The sequence below is a fragment of the Lolium perenne genome, chromosome 3 (assembly GCF_019359855.2).
Source record: "Lolium perenne isolate Kyuss_39 chromosome 3, Kyuss_2.0, whole genome shotgun sequence".
Taxonomy (NCBI): domain Eukaryota; kingdom Viridiplantae; phylum Streptophyta; class Magnoliopsida; order Poales; family Poaceae; genus Lolium; species Lolium perenne.
The window spans coordinates 72,740,974-72,756,642 of NC_067246.2; the positions used below are offsets into that span (position 1 = coordinate 72,740,974).

The 15,669-nt window shown below is 41.8% G+C and overlaps 1 protein-coding gene across 3 annotated transcripts; it reads right to left on the minus strand.

Annotated features, from left to right (window-relative positions):
* Positions 1-7,199: 7,199 nt before the first annotated feature.
* On the minus strand, positions 7,200-12,730 carry LOC127341519 (NAC domain-containing protein 75). 3 transcript variants are annotated; one of them, XM_051367388.2, is made up of 7 exons: positions 12,622-12,730; positions 12,346-12,529; positions 12,050-12,227; positions 10,923-11,503; positions 9,961-10,212; positions 9,003-9,095; positions 7,200-7,780 (listed from the first exon to the last, which is right to left on the minus strand). In XM_051367388.2, exons 2-7 carry the CDS (start codon positions 12,457-12,459, stop codon positions 7,700-7,702), a joined length of 1,299 nt encoding a protein of 432 aa, XP_051223348.1. In that variant the 5' UTR covers positions 12,460-12,529; positions 12,622-12,730; the 3' UTR covers positions 7,200-7,699. The 3 variants fall into 3 exon arrangements, with proteins under 3 accessions (XP_051223348.1, XP_051223347.1, XP_051223349.1); XM_051367387.2 differs by having other exon boundaries at positions 12,050-12,230; XM_051367389.2 differs by lacking the exon at positions 9,003-9,095 and having other exon boundaries at positions 12,050-12,230.
* Between the last annotated feature and the right edge of the window lie 2,939 nt (positions 12,731-15,669).

Sequence of the window (15,669 nt, forward strand, 5' to 3'; positions counted from 1 at the left end):
CTGCTTCCCTCTGCGAAGGGCCATTCTTTTACTTTTATGTTGACTCAGTTTACCTATTTCCTTCCATCTTAGAAGCAAACACTTGTGTTAACTGTGCATTGATGCTTACATACTTGCTTATTTGCATTTATCATATTACTTTGTGTTGACAATTATCCATGAGATAAACATGTTGAAATTGAAAGCAACCGCTGAAACTTATATCTTCCTTTGTGTTGTTTCAAAACTTTCTACTAAGAATTTATTGCTTTATGAGTTAACTCTTATGCAAGACTTATTGATGTTTGTCTTGAAAGTACTATTCATGAAAAGTCTTTGCTATATGATTAAGTTGTTTAATCATTGTATTTACCATTGCTTCGAATCACTTCATTCATTACATATGCTTAAAATAGTATTGATCAAGATTATGATAGCATGTCACTTAAGAAATTATCTTTGTTATCGTTTACCTACTCGAGGACGAGCAGGAACTAAGCTTGGGGATGCTTGATACTTCTCAAACGTATCTATAATTTCTTATGTTCCATGCTACTTTATTGATGATACTCACATGTTTATACACACTTTATGTCATATTTATGCATTTTCCGCACTAACCTATTGACAAGATGCCGAAGAGCCAGTTGCTGTTTTCTGCTGTTTTTGGTTTCAGAAATCCTAGTAAGGAAATATTCTCGAAATTGGACGAAATCAACGCCCAGGGTCTTATTTTTCCACGAAGCTTCCAGAAGATCGGAGGAGATACGAAGTGGGGCCACGAGGCGCCAACACAACAGGGCGGCGCGGCCCTGGCGTGTGGGGCCCTCGTGACGCCCCTGACCTACCCTTCCGCCTATAAGAAGCCTTCGTCGCGAATACCCCAGTACCGAGAGCCACGATACGGAAAACCTTCCAGAGACGCCGCCACCGCCAATCCCATCTCGGGGGATTCAGGAGATCGCCTCCGGCACCCTGCCGGAGAGGGGAATCATCTCCCGGAGGACTCTTCATCGCCATGATCGCCTCCGGATTGATGTGTGAGTAGTTCACCCCTGGACTATGGGTCCATAGCAGTAGCTAGATGGTCATATTCTCCTCATTGTGCTATCATTGTTGGATCTTGTGAGCTGCCTAACATGATCAAGATCATCTATCTGTAATGCTACATGTTGCGTTTGTTGGGATCCGATGAATATGGAATACTATGTTATGTTGATTATCAATCTATCATATATGTGTTGTTTAAGATCTTGCATGCTCTCCGTTGCTAGTAGAGGCTCTGGCCAAGTTGATACTTGTAACTCCAAGAGGGAGTATTTATGCTCGATAGTGGGTTCATGCCTCCATTTAATATGGGACAGTGACAGAAAGTTCTAAGGTTGTGGATGTGCTGTTGCCACTAGGGATAAAACATCAATGCTATGTCTAAGGATATTTGTGTTGATTACATTACGCACCATACTTAATGCAATTGTCTATTGTTTGCAACTTAATACTGGAAGGGGTGCAGACGCTAACCTGAAGGTGGACTTTTTAGGCATAGATGCATGCTGGATAGCGGTCTATGTACTTTGTCGTAATGCCCAATTGAATTTCACACTACTCATCATAACATGTATGTGCATTGTCATGCCATCTTTATTTGTCAATTGCCCAACTGTAATTTGTTCACCCAACATGCTTATTCTTATCGTAGAGACACCACTAGTGAACTGTGGACCCCGGTCCATTCTTTTACATCGAATACAATCTACTGCAAACATTGTTCCTACTGTTCTTTGCAAACATCATCTTCCATACTATACATCTAATCCTTTGTTACAACAAGCCGGTGAGATTGACAACCTCACTGTTAAGTTGGGGCAAAGTATTTTGGTTGTGTTGTGCAGGTTCCACGTTGGCGCCGGAATCCCTGGTGTTTCGCCGCACTACACTCCGCCACCATCAACCTTCAACGTGCTTCTTGACTCCTACTGGATTCGATAACCTTGGTTTCTTTCTGAGGGAAAACTCGCCGCTCTACGCATCACACCTTCCTCTTGGGGTTCCCAACGGACGAGTGCTTTACCGTCACAAGCAGTTGTGGAACAATTTCGCAACTCTCTTAGAGGTTCGCTAAAACTTGTAATTCAAATATTTCCACCATGATCTAATCATAGATATTTGACTTTTCTATTACGATGATTTCCACTTCATGCAGAAATTATTTTGAATCTATTCAAATGTTTCAAACTTCTTCCTCATCGAATAAATATATCCATATATATACACTCAATTCATTGTTGGAAGTTTTCATGAAGTAGAAGAATCTTCCGCACACAACTATGCCAAATGAAGCATATACATCATCATGTATGTTTCCTCTAAGCTAGTTGCCCGTTCAACTCTTGGCCTATAAACGGTGTTTCAGTTATTCTTTTTTAAAAAAGATTTGCAAGCGCTGAACGATTCGAAAATCAAATGACTCCAAAAATCCATTTGCATGGGGTTTCTTCATGCGCTCCTTTCTAACATGACCTAAATGGAGGTTCCATAAATAAGTGGAATACTTATCATTTGCCTTATGGCATTTTAGCGTCAGTGTTATGCATGTGTGTTTCACTATTAAGATTTATAATAACTTATCCATCGTTCATGGAGTATGGTCATAATTTGAACAACTCATTGATTTCATTCGACCAGAGCAAAATAATAATTATGAAGTTCTTTATTATAAATCTAAATGGCTAGGTAGAATACGAACGATGAACATAATAACACTTTATTTTGTTCCAGACGTGCATTATTACCACATTCCTTGTCAGTCACTTAGGCCATTATATTCTTGTATTGCGTTGTGTTGTATGACATTTCATACCAACCAATATGGTACAAATACCCAAGAATTTCATTTTGTGACCAATCAAAGAATACTTTCATAACATGTATATCATCTATATACACCTGAGCTAGACTTTTTAGTCTTTTCTTTCTTTCTGCCAATTTTTTTTGTAGTTTCTCTTTCGACTTTCCTCACATTTTAGAAAACACTTCAACATCAATAACTTCTAGGCTTGTTGGTCAAATACCAATAACCTTGAGGTTCGTACATTGAAGTTGATCATCGCATGACAAGTGTTCCGGATTTCACTATTAGTAACCTTGATTTTAATGTGAGGAACAATTTCACTCATAATTTTATCCATCAAATCATGACAACTTCATGATTAAGCTACACTCTACCTTTCGGTATCCCGTATTCCGAGACCATGTATGTACATGCTAGGCTCATCAAGTTTAACCTTAGTATTCGCATGCGCAAATCTGGCTTGCACCCGTTGTATGCACACGTAAAATCTATAACACATGATCATCAAGTGATGCTTCGAAACGGCGAGTCTTAGAAACGGTGTATACTAAGGACGAACACTTTATGGATATGTGAATATTGTTAGTGCCCAACTAGTTGGAGGTTCGGGACGCCTAGCATCATCACGAGATGCTTCAAAACGACGAACTTTTGCAACGGTGCATACGAGGGGAGAACACTTTATTATCTTGATATTAATGTGAGGGATCATCTCATAATGCTACCATCGCGATCTAAGAAAAATAAGATGCATACAAGGATAAACATCACATGCATGGATAATGTCAATGATATGGCCTTTTCTTCTTGTGTCTTTGATCTCCATCCCCAAAGCACACGAGCATGATCTCCATCATCACCAGCATTGCGCCAAGGTCCATGGCACTGTTTCATGGTTGTCCACCATCCACAACAACTATTACAACTACTAACTCATAGTAATATAATAAAGCTATTACATGGTGATTGACACACAGGTCATGAAACAATAAATACAACCATTAGGCTCCCGCCGGTTGCCATATTACAATAATGATCATCTCTTACATCAAATATAAACATAATCACATAATGACCATATCACATCACATGCCCCTGCAAAAACAAGTTAGACGCCTCTAATTTTCTTTGCATATTTTATGTGTCTTGGGGCTTCCAAATAAGATCTGATCTTACCTACGAACAAGAACCACAACGCTGATACAAGTGTTTTCAAGTGCAGATTGTAAATTGGATCTTAACTATGGTGAGAGAAACTGACACCCGCTGAGCCACTTATGCAATACAAGTTGCATGTCAAGCGTGGAGCAAGTCTCATGAATGCGGTCATGTAAAGTTAGCCCGGGCCGCTTCATCCCCCCATCCCGCAAGATGCAAAGTACACGAAAGGCAAGCAACAACAAAAGCATCAACGCCAACAAAACCATTGTGTTCTACTCGTGCAACAAATCTATGCATAGACACGGCTCTGATACCACTGTAGGGTTTGTAGCATAAAAAAAAGTTTTCTACCGTAAAGATGAATAAAACCAAGACCCAATCTATGGAAAAGCCAAGATATAATCTATGAGATCAGAGCAACGATATAGAAGAGAGACTAACCTTCAAAGATCCAAAGCCTTAACGAGATGAGATCTCGTGGTTGATGTAGACGATCGTTCTAGTGCTGCAATCCGACAGCACTTCCATACTCGGTCACACGTACGATGTCGATGAAGTCCTTCCTCTCCCCGTTCCAGCGGGCAGCGGAGGAGTAGATCCACTCGGAATCCCAACAACACGACGACGTGGTGGTGGTGGTGGAGGAGAATTCCTGCAGGGCTTCGCCTACGGAGCAGGAGAAACTGGGAGGGAGGAGAGGTGGCAGATTAGGGTTGCGTACGGAGCAGCTATGGCCGGACAACCCATCCCTCTATATATAGTCGGGGGTAGGGTTAGGGTTTCCCAGAACCCATCTAGGGTCGGCGCCTGGTGGGCCTAGACCATGCCTAGGCGCGGCCTGGGGTGGGCCCGTGCCTAGGGGTGGTCTGTCCCACTCTTGGCCTGTATCTGTTTCCCCTTTTGACTCCGTCTGCGTGACAGAAAAATAGGAACTTCTGTTTTTGTTTTGTCCAATTCCCAGAATATTTCCAGAACAACTTTTCTGAAATATAAAACAGCAGAATTCTTCCAGAACAATTCCGAAACACAACTTGCCTCCGGTCCATTCCGGACCTCCTCGTGATGTCCTGGATCTCATGTGAGACTCCGAACAATATTCGGTCTCCAACTCATATTCCGTACCTACTAAACAACATCGAACCTTAAGCGTGTCACCCTACGGTTCGTGAACTATGCAGACATGATCGAGACCCCTATCCGACCAATAACCAATAGCGGGACCTGGAGATCCATAATGGCTCCCACATATTCAGCGATGACTTCGTGATCAAATGAACCATTAACATACGATACTGTTTCCCTTTGTCGCGCGATACTTTACTTATCCAAGGTTCGATCATCGGTATCTCTATACCTACTTCAACCTCGTTACCGATAAGTACTCTTTACTCGTACTGTGGTATGTCATCCCTTGTGACGTAGTCACATGCTTGCAAGATAATTGAATGACATTCCATCGAGAGGGCCCAGAACATATCTATCCGTCATCAGGATGGACAAATCCCACTCTTGATCCATATGACTCAACTCATACTTTCTGAATACTTAATCTCATCTTTATAACCACCCATTTACAAAGTGGCGTTTGATGTAATCAAATTACCCATCTGGTGTAAGTGATTTACATGATATCATGATCTAAGGATTAGGTTACTATGTATCGAAAGCTTATAGCAAGATGAACTTAATGACTTGATCTTATGCTACGCTTATTATGGGTGTATGTCCATCACATCATTCACCTAATGATATGATCTTGTTATTAATAACATGCAATGTTCATGATCAGGAAACCATGATCATCTATTAATCAACAAGCTAGTTTAACAAGAGGCTTACTAGGAACTACTTTATATTTACAAAACACACAAATATTAATGTTTCCGGTTAATACAATTATAGCATGGGATGTAAATATTTATCATGAACACTAAGATATAACAATAAACACTTTTATTATTGCTTCTTGGGCATATCTCCAAAACTCACATGAAAGCTCGGACCGCTTCGGTCCCCACTTCGCGATGGAAGCGGGGCTCTCACGCGCCCTAAACTCTTCTCACTTAGCGACCATAGCAACGAGGGGGGGGGGGGGGGATAGGGCGCGTGGTGGGAGCAGGAGAGGGTGCTCCGTCCTGATGGCTGCACATGTCCTTCTAGGCTCACCACTGGATGGCACACTGCTTTCGGCGAGATGTGGATAGTCAAAATCGCAGAAACGTTCCACAACTCTTATTTTTTCCAATTTTATATGTATTTTTTATTTGCATGGTTTTTCATTTTTTTCATACTTGAATGTCTTTATTCAAAATGAGAACTGAAGTGTTCCGTGGTACTCCTGAATCAATTTCTTCTTTTGTCTTGGGGAATAAAAGTTACACATGCATATTATAGTATGTACAATAAATATCAGAAATAATAAGGGAATAAGCATATGATGTGCATATACTTGTAATGTGTGTAGAATGTCTTATCATTAATTACATATAATATTAACAGATAGGATATGTAGTACAAGCTACAACCTTAAAACAAGCACATGCGAGTGCCAACATTATATTCATAAGACATGATATGTTGTTAGAGAACTAGGGGTGATACCCCTTGAAACAAAGGAACATATTTTAAATGAAAGGATGAATCACCAACAGTTCTAAATAGACGAGAACAGGGCAAAAGGAATATTGATTTAAGTTCATGCCATATTCTTTCATTTGGAATATCATTTGCCATATTAGTTTTAGTGTTGATATATGGGTTTCCATAATCTAATTTGATATGTTTGATAAAGTAGTTATCTTTATTGTGGTAAAACTAATTGCGTGCCAAAAGAAATTTAGTTAGCATTACTAACCCTTGGTACAAAACATATGATTTCCAAGGCCAAGAATATGTTATAAATTCATGTACTCCCTCACCCATATTCGGACAAAGTTAATATAAATTTCATGGGACGGAGGGAGTACTATAATATGGTGCACACAAATGTGTTATGAATCAAATTTATATGTAGTGTCCATGATAGCTACATACGAACTTTTTTTTATTGAACAAAATAAATTCAGGTCACAACAAATTTGTATGTAAGATAACATTATGTACACATGACAGGATCACTTTATTTCTTGAAAATAATCTGGCACATGAATTCAACTCATCCCAAAGTGAAGTAACACCAGTAAGCAAGACAACACAAATACCGTGCCTCTAAAAAGGGAGAAAAAACGTGTGTCAAATCCATTTACCCTTGCGCACTTGGAACACAGGTTATACAAGGGTTAATGTACATGCAAGCAGTAGAATTACTTTTTACAATTAAGAAATATCTAATTAACTACACCAAAAGTTGTGATAAACTTAATGATGTGCATATAATAATACTTCGAGTAAGATTCATTGATTAGGCCCCATTCTGGTGTCAGCACAGCAATACCTTTCCCCAACCGTTTTCCTCTTTTCTTTTGCTTCAACACCTTTGTCTCTTCTATCTTGGAGTGTTGCAAAGTTAAATTGGATTCTTTATTTTTTTCCCATTGACACACCAAGATCTATGAGATCTCTCTCTTCTCCCAATTAACAGTTGTGCATTCTCCAAGAAAGCAACACCGTATATTCAAGGAGGCAGAGACCACACTAGTAAAAGAGGTCGTGGCTGGTTTTTTCTTTAATCTGGTACTGATTGGCACTATTTACCAAGTCTTGTTGCTACTATCCATGATGATCTTGGTTGTCAGGAGGCCAGTATGGGTAAGGCCATTCTGTCTCTTGGGAGTGAGGAATCGAGGTCTCCTGCAGTATGATAGGAAAAGTGGTCAAAAAGGAACAGCCCCAGTGAAGTGCAACAGATGATTCAAGTGAGAAAGCTACGACATCACTTGAAAGAGAGCAGGATACATGTCAGTAGGTAAAAAAATCGATAATGTGTATTTGAATCCAACTGCTTAGAATTCCATTTTACGTTCTAGAGTCCAGAAGACATCAAGGTTCAAGTGAGAGAGATACATCATCACTTGAGGTGTCTTTGCAAGGATTTGGCAAAGCTGGATTAGACATGAGACTATGAGAGATATGAAAGCAGTTCGTTTGTATTGTCGGAATATGTACAGTTTGCAAACCAGGACCTTGTACTACACTAAGGCTGAACTGATAACTTGACAAGACAATCTAGTAAACTGTACACTAGGAGGAACCCCAGACTATCAATCATAACAATAGCTTGCAAGTTCAATGCATGCATGGTTCAATGTGAATCGGTTGACAGAAAAGACAGAGAAAAGATCAAAACATACTCCATTTACTTTGTTCTTGACACAAGAGATAATAGTAAACATAACTCTAGTTCTACAGGCCAAAGTACCTACAAGTCTGAACAACAAGAAGGGGCCACCGACACGGATAAAAAGCTCCCATTTTAGCCTATATGGTCATGAAAGCAGGAAAGTATGGCCTTGTTTTTTACGTTGGTCTTTGGACACCCCTTTGGCACTCCAAAGAAAAGTAAAGGGTGGTCCTTGTTTGCATATATTCATGATGTCTCTTCTATCTCACTAGGAGCGCCAAAGGTCTCTCCCGGCATGCATGCTGTAAAAGCACCTAAAATGACCAATTTATAAACAGGAAACAAATGGGATGAAAAGCTGTCATGGTGAAGGACTTGTTTCAGAGCGCTAGGGAGACAGAGAAACTGGGAGACCCCACACTGAAGTTTCCTCAGGCCCCCCTGGAGCAGTCTTTCTTTTCTATGCCCTATACCACACAACTTGCAGCTTTCCCACCTATATCTATATGAATCAAGATAACCAAATGTACATTAACTTATTAGAGACTAATGTGTGCTTAGCTTAAACCGTGTGAAAAGGTCACATGCAGCTCATGCTGCACCTATCCGTATGCTCCCTAGATATTTTCAGGAATCACTAACATACAAATCATGTTAAGCTGTGTATTTCTTGTCAGTTTTCAACGAGCTTAGGAGGCAATCAAATATAAGTGGAAGGAAATTGTTGCTTACTCCTTTTGTACATGTAGACGTGCAGCCCATTATCAGTTCTTCCAAGCCAGCAGACCTACGGTCAATCTTTTGATGTTGCTGTTGTTGCATGTTCTGTGGTAATAACGTTGGAATGGAACAGTAACTAAAGCGCTCTTTTAGTAAAGAGGAAAAGAAAAGGGTAAAGGAACTATGAATATAATTCTGTCTTGCACAATGGATCAATATATACATCAAATAAAAAGTAATGTATTGCCATAATTCCAAATTTATCCAAGTGCGAAGGGTGGAATTATAGAGCTGTGTATTAACAAAATAGTGAATTTTCGGACTATAAGTATCAACCTAGCTACAAAACTGAACAATATGCCATAGCACAAAGAATTCTTCCAAAATTGTCTATGCTCTCCCTATATATTCCTGTAAAAACTGCAATGCATCTTCCAACACAAGTTACACAACATAAAGTTGGTGGAACATATATGTGCTAATGTGCATTGTACATTGAGAGTAACAGATTACCCAAGTTGACGTTCAGAAAAGAACAAAATACCCATGCTTAAAAACAGTGTCACTTTGCACGGCATGTTTTATTTTCATAAACTAATGCAAATTCAAACGAAATGACTGGCATCCTAGATGTGCTTATGTAAGTGAGGTTTATTTATATAAAATCTGGAAATTGTTTTTGGTATATTTGTTAGCAACCCTAGCTAGTGCCAAAAAATAGTGTGAAATATTAAGTAAGAAAATGGATGTTAATTTGTACGGAAAATGGATGGCAAGTGCCTAAACTTGTGTAGATAGAAGCACACACTAGTTATTTTTTTTCCTTAACGTGACCGTTCTCAATGTGAATGGACACATGCGTTCATATGGTGGTTTCAAACTTGCGTTGCAGAATTCAGTTACTCAGAAAATAGAAGCAGATTATTTAAGATGATATAAGTTGGAAAATAAACTGGCAGGAAGGAATCACCTGAAATTTGTCATGGAGAAAAATTGCTGGCACATGAAACTGATCATGATCAAGCACAACAGAGGAATGCTGCAACGGTGGTGGAACCGTAGTTGAAATGGGATTCGTTGGCCTACTGATGAGGAAGGCCGTGGCAGGCACGACCGTCGTTGCAAGATCCGGCCGGTGAGGTTGTTGTTCCTGGCCGTCGCGGTGCTGCTGCTCTGATCTTCGCAGCTGATCGGATGGCACCTGGTCACCACCGATACCAACCTGCTCAACATATACAAGTGGTGAAATTAATAATGCATTCATATTCACATGAAAAATCGTATATAGCTAGTCTCCTTTATGTATCACCACTCATTTATTTGCGTTCCCTTTCTGTTATGCTGTTACGTGCGTTGTCTGAGCTTTCTCGTAATCTATTTTTTTCTTAGGTAGGAGAGAATGGGACGCATGCATCAATTATTCAAAAAAGAAATCTGTTGGTAGTTTTTGCTTTCACGGTGGGTGGATGGTTTCTAGGCAGCGTTGCTTGCAGTTTGAGTAAAATGATGTGAGGCTCGAACTAATTAAAAGGGACCTCTGCCTCTCTACTCTCTCTCCCATGCTGTGTGATGTGCATGTATGTAGCTCATCTCTTGCTTTACAATGGCACATTAGGTCAGCTACCCCAAACGGCCCATCCACACGTATGCGTCAGGAAAACCCATCTAACCAAACAGAAATGACCTATCTATATCGTTCTGCGCCTCTGAGCGAACAAGAAAACTATAGTAGTGCCTGCGTGCATGCATGGGAAATTGGGAATGGACGGACCGACCAAGCTGTACTTTGCGCGATCTGCATGATGTGCACCTGGACCTACCGGCAGCGTTAGCTACGAACATGAATTCCTTCACCAGCACTACTCGACTTCGCAAACAAAGTAACTAACCACATACCGAAATGCTGCGACGAAAGAATGTCTAATTAGTTACCTCCTCGAAGCTCTTCCTGAAAGGCGCGAAGCTGAAATGGTCACCGGAATGCTTCAGATGCTGCATCTCGACGGCGGCCGCCACGGCATACCCGCCCGGGTAGGACGTCGCCGACAACGCCTCATGGTCCCTAGACGAGCAGCTGCCGCTCCCGCTGTCTCTCATGCGCTGCTCCTGCACCGCCGCCGCCGCAATGGATGCCGCGCCGGCACCCCGGTCGGTGGCGGAGGTGGAGGACCAGCTGCACTGCCTGGGCTGCGTCTGGTAGAAGATCTTGCAGACCACCAGCTCCCCCTCCTTCTCCTCCTCGAGGTCGCCGAGGTGGTACTGGTGCATCACCCAGTTGGTCTTCTCCGGCTTGCGGTGCTTGCCGAAGTTGGTGTAGAGCACCAGGATCTTCTTGCACCCCTTCTGCCGGCCGCTCGCCATCACGGGCCGGGTCTTGCCGGTCTTGTGCCACCTCGTCTCCCCCTTGTGCAAGTCGCACTCCGTCTGGATCTTGCGCCGCTTCCTCGTGCCCGTGGTGTAGGCCTTGGACGGCCGGTGGAAGAAGTGCTTGCTTAGGCCGTCCATTGTCACACCTGGTCAGTGATCAGATGCAGGAATTAATTTACTGTGTGAGTACGCGGTATTGGTGGGTGGGAGGCCTATGATTTCTTGACAGATGCAACAAACCTCTGGAAAAAAGAGAAGACATGGAAAGGGAGGAAAGAAACTTATTTGGAAACTTCAGAAGCATCTTACCATCATGACATAGAGAGGAGAGAGAGGGAGATGAGACTAGGCAGGCAGGCACAACTTTCCATAAACAATATTAGTTCTCTTTGCATATACCCAACCCAAGAGCACATGTAGAGAACACTAAGAATAGAGGGGGGAGCTAGAGCACATCCAGAACAACAAGAGAATATATGCCATATACCCAAATCCAAACCACAACACAAAATTCATGGCGAAATATATATATAATCCCAACATACGATATATGTATCACACCATGGAAAGCAAAGCTAAAGTTTGTTAAAAGCAAGGAATATATCTGTGTGCAAGTATACGGTTTCAATTAATGTTTCTGTTCACGGCTATCTGAGATAGTAGCTAGCTAGATAGCCATCTCACTCGCTCACCTGGAAGTTTCTCAGGATGTGTGTAGCAGATGCCGTCCTCGCCGTCTATCGTCGGTATGAACTCATCGATGAGAGGGTGAGATCTCGAGCCTTCCTCCCTCACCTTGGCCTCGAGGTGCTCGATCAGTTCCTGGTCTGTCGGATCGAACTTGACGCCAGCCGGCAAACCCAACCAATCCTTCTTGCAGTTTACACCAATCAGATCAATAATTCCATCAAAATCAGCAAGTTGCACCATTCAAGAAACCCTAACGCCTAGCTGTGGCAGAAAGGCAAAACGGAATTGACATACGTACCGGTTTGCAGTCGAGCTTGTGGCGGCAATTGGGGCAGTGCCTGGCGGTGGAGATCCGGTGTTCCTCGAGCTTGGCGTCGATGAGCTCCGAGCTGCTGATGTGACCCCTGTTCATGTCTGGTTCACGCGCGGCCGCCGGACACGGTGTCCATGCATGCGCGGGTGCACTCCGTCTTGCTAGCTAGCTGCAAAGGATCAAATTGACAAGCGCCTATGGTTAACAAGCACAATTGGCAACCTAGAGATCGAGATCGAGAGAGGAAGCCGAGAAGCCAACCGAGAGGAGAGGAGAGTAGAGTAGAGTTGGGGTACGGTAGGGGAGCGACGAAGGAGAGAGGGCAACGAGTGAGGGAGAGAGGCGTACATATAACAGAAAAATCGAGGCAGGCAGCCTGCTGCTTTCACCGGTTTAATACGAGAGAGAGCAGAATTCCTTGTCTACTTTAACTCAAGCCACACTCGGCTGGCCCCTTGAGGAAAAGTTAAAGGGCCCCTCCTCGTTAGCTTCTCTCTCTCGCTCTCTCTTTCTCTCTCAGGCACAACACAGCATACACAACACACACTGACACGCGCACACAGACAACTTTCGTGTGTCTGCTAAAATTGAACGAACCGGCAGTAAGATTCTCATTAATTTTTAGTGCAAACTGGATGTAAGAAGTAAGATGATGCCCAGGATATGCACCTCCAGTAGATGTTTGGCGTTGATGCTTCTATATTTTATAGGGCTTGGAAGTTCAGAGGCTGTGGTGTTGCTGCCCAGCAAACTACTAGTAAAACGGAAAGTAAAAGCAAGAAGAGCTGCTGTACCGCCACACCACACACCACAGCTGTTACTGCAGATTCCACACACTGTAATGCACTCACTCACACGCAGAAAGAAAGAGAAGGTGAGCTTAAAGCCCCCCTACCAACGGAGGCTAGCTAGCATCTGTAGTAGACTCATGGTAGCTAGCATTGCCATGCATCTCAAAGGGTTAAAAACTAACATATAATTGACCTCTGGGCTCCGGTTTAAATTACCATGTACTCTCTTTGTTTCAAATTAAGTTGCATATTAGATTTTGGCAAAATCAAATTTTACAGTTATATTTTGTAAAGTATGGACAAATTTATAGAGAAATGTATCGGCATCCATAAAATCAAATCACTGTTATTAAAATCATCTTGAAATAAACTTCCGATTTGCATGCGGAGTAATTTGAAGCGAAGGGAGTACAATGCTAAATCCCATTTTTTTCAAGTACTCCCTCCATCCATACATACACGACGTCCTCTTAAGACGTGATCTAAATTTAACTATCAAATTATACCAATAATATAGAAATATGTGTCATAAAATTATAACATATGGGTTGAATATGAATTCAATGGTATAATTTATGTAGCACATGTCTCAAGTTTTGTTGTTCAATTTAATGATAAAAGTTGAGCTGAAATATGTTTGCCCATGTAAATAGAGACAAGGGGAGTTATAGCCTTTTAGCAAATAACAACAAGGAATTAGAAAAGTCCACCTACATAAACTTAAATTAATTAAATAAAGGTGTAGAGAAAACAAAAGACACCTGTGCTTATACCTAGCCATGTCTCGGGCCGGGCCGAGCCGAGAAAAGCGCGACACCGAAAAATCAGGCCCAAGCCCGGCCTAGCCCGACCAAATACCCACCAAGGCCGTCAGGCCGTGGGCCGGGCCATAGTGTAAAATGGTGTTTTCGGGCTACCCAGGCCTGGCCGGGCTGCCCATGGCCATGTATGCTTGTGCTCTTCGAGAATATCTACAATCTACCGGGTAGGGAGCGATCACCGTCCAAAAAAAAAAAATATGTTCCCGCTCTTCCATATTATTTAGAGCACCGGTAAGAGGAGGGTGTTGGCAACAACTGAACATAGAAAAGCTAAATTTTTCAGCTCAACCATTTATCCAGCAATTTTGCACTCTGCAAGTCCATCAATACCAATTGAACGAGCCATCTGCAACTTTTTTGTGAATGTATTGTCAACGTCATGTACTTTTTATAACCTTGAGAAGCAAGTTGATCCATCATGGATCATATTATCCCATCCACCCATACGAAGTAACGACATTGTAAGAAATCGAACCAAAATCCATCTCCAAATTTAGGTGCATAGGATAAGCTAAAAAAGTGTTGCTGACCAATTACCTACCTTCCTGCATACGATTGTTGCATAGATTCTTGGAGTTCTTTTTGGTGTGTGACACCTTGAAAAATGAGGTGCATGTTCAACTCCTACAAGGCGGCCACTTCAGGACATGAAGCTTCACACTTCGAAAGGAGTGTGAGCTTGACAATGATATCTTGCTCACCGGAAACCCTACTCGTGGGAGGGATGAGCGACTCATTGAAACCCTAGCTATCGCCACCTCAGTCCAAATGCACAGCTCATGGGAACCCTAGTCATCTTCGGGCTTTTGAGGCCATTTCCACAAAAGTAATGGGCTGCATTGTGTGCTAGATACATGTGTTAGGATGCAGATTGTACATACACATACCGGTGGAGGCTTAGGTAATTCTCCATCTATTAACGAAATATGCAACTTTCTCATTCATCCCTTGCTAGCCCAGTGAGTCCTGAGTGTTGTTGAAGCACTCGAGAAGTGTCTTCCATTTGTTTCTATGTCCTAATTAAACTTGGTGGTAAATTGTTGTACAAGTAAAAGCAGGAACCGGAAATGTTTGCACATTCTGTCCTAGGAGGAGTGAACTATTTTGAGCCATTACTTTACATGCTGTGAGGAAATGAGCTATGTGTTCATATGAAGATCCACTTCCACCATATTTACTTAACTGAGGATGCCCGAAAAACGACCGAGAATGGTACAAGGTTAATACCCGGCAGATATGGCTTAACATATCATGGTCACATGGAGCAGTGAGTTTGCATATATTGTTCCTTGACTCCCTTGGCTATCATTTTTAATAGCTTCAAGGTTAATTTATGGACTTTCTGGTTATTAGGTTATTAGCAGAGACATTTATCCCAGATTCTGAATTTCTTTTATTAGCATAAAGCAACCAAATCATTTTTATTTCTATGGTAGTGAGGTTGTAAATTGTGCCACAACTCCTCTTCGTCACATATATAAACTTCGTATGTGAGGATGAAGAGGAGTGGCACAACTTACCGCAAAAGGAAGATGAGTTGGTTGCTTTACGGAATAGTGTAGCTAATAATTACAAATTTAGAAGTTGACATAAATGCTTGTGCTAGTCATAAAAATAATCAAGAAAGTCAAAAACTTAACCCTTTAAGAATTAAGAAAATGACAGCCGAAGGAGTCAAGACACAGTATATGCAAAGT

Excerpts from the sequence above, each read along its gene's own strand:
- LOC127341519 (XM_051367387.2), bottom strand. The coding sequence starts at position 12,459 with ATGAACAGGGGTCACATCAGCAGCTCGGAGCTCATCGACGCCAAGCTC. Across the intron at positions 11,504-12,049 it reads ACATCCTGAGAAACTTCCAG|GTGTGACAATGGACGGCCTA; the intron begins GTGAGCGAGTGA and ends ATCACTGACCAG. Across the intron at positions 10,213-10,922 it reads TCAGGAAGAGCTTCGAGGAG|GTTGGTATCGGTGGTGACCA; the intron begins GTAACTAATTAG and ends TATGTTGAGCAG.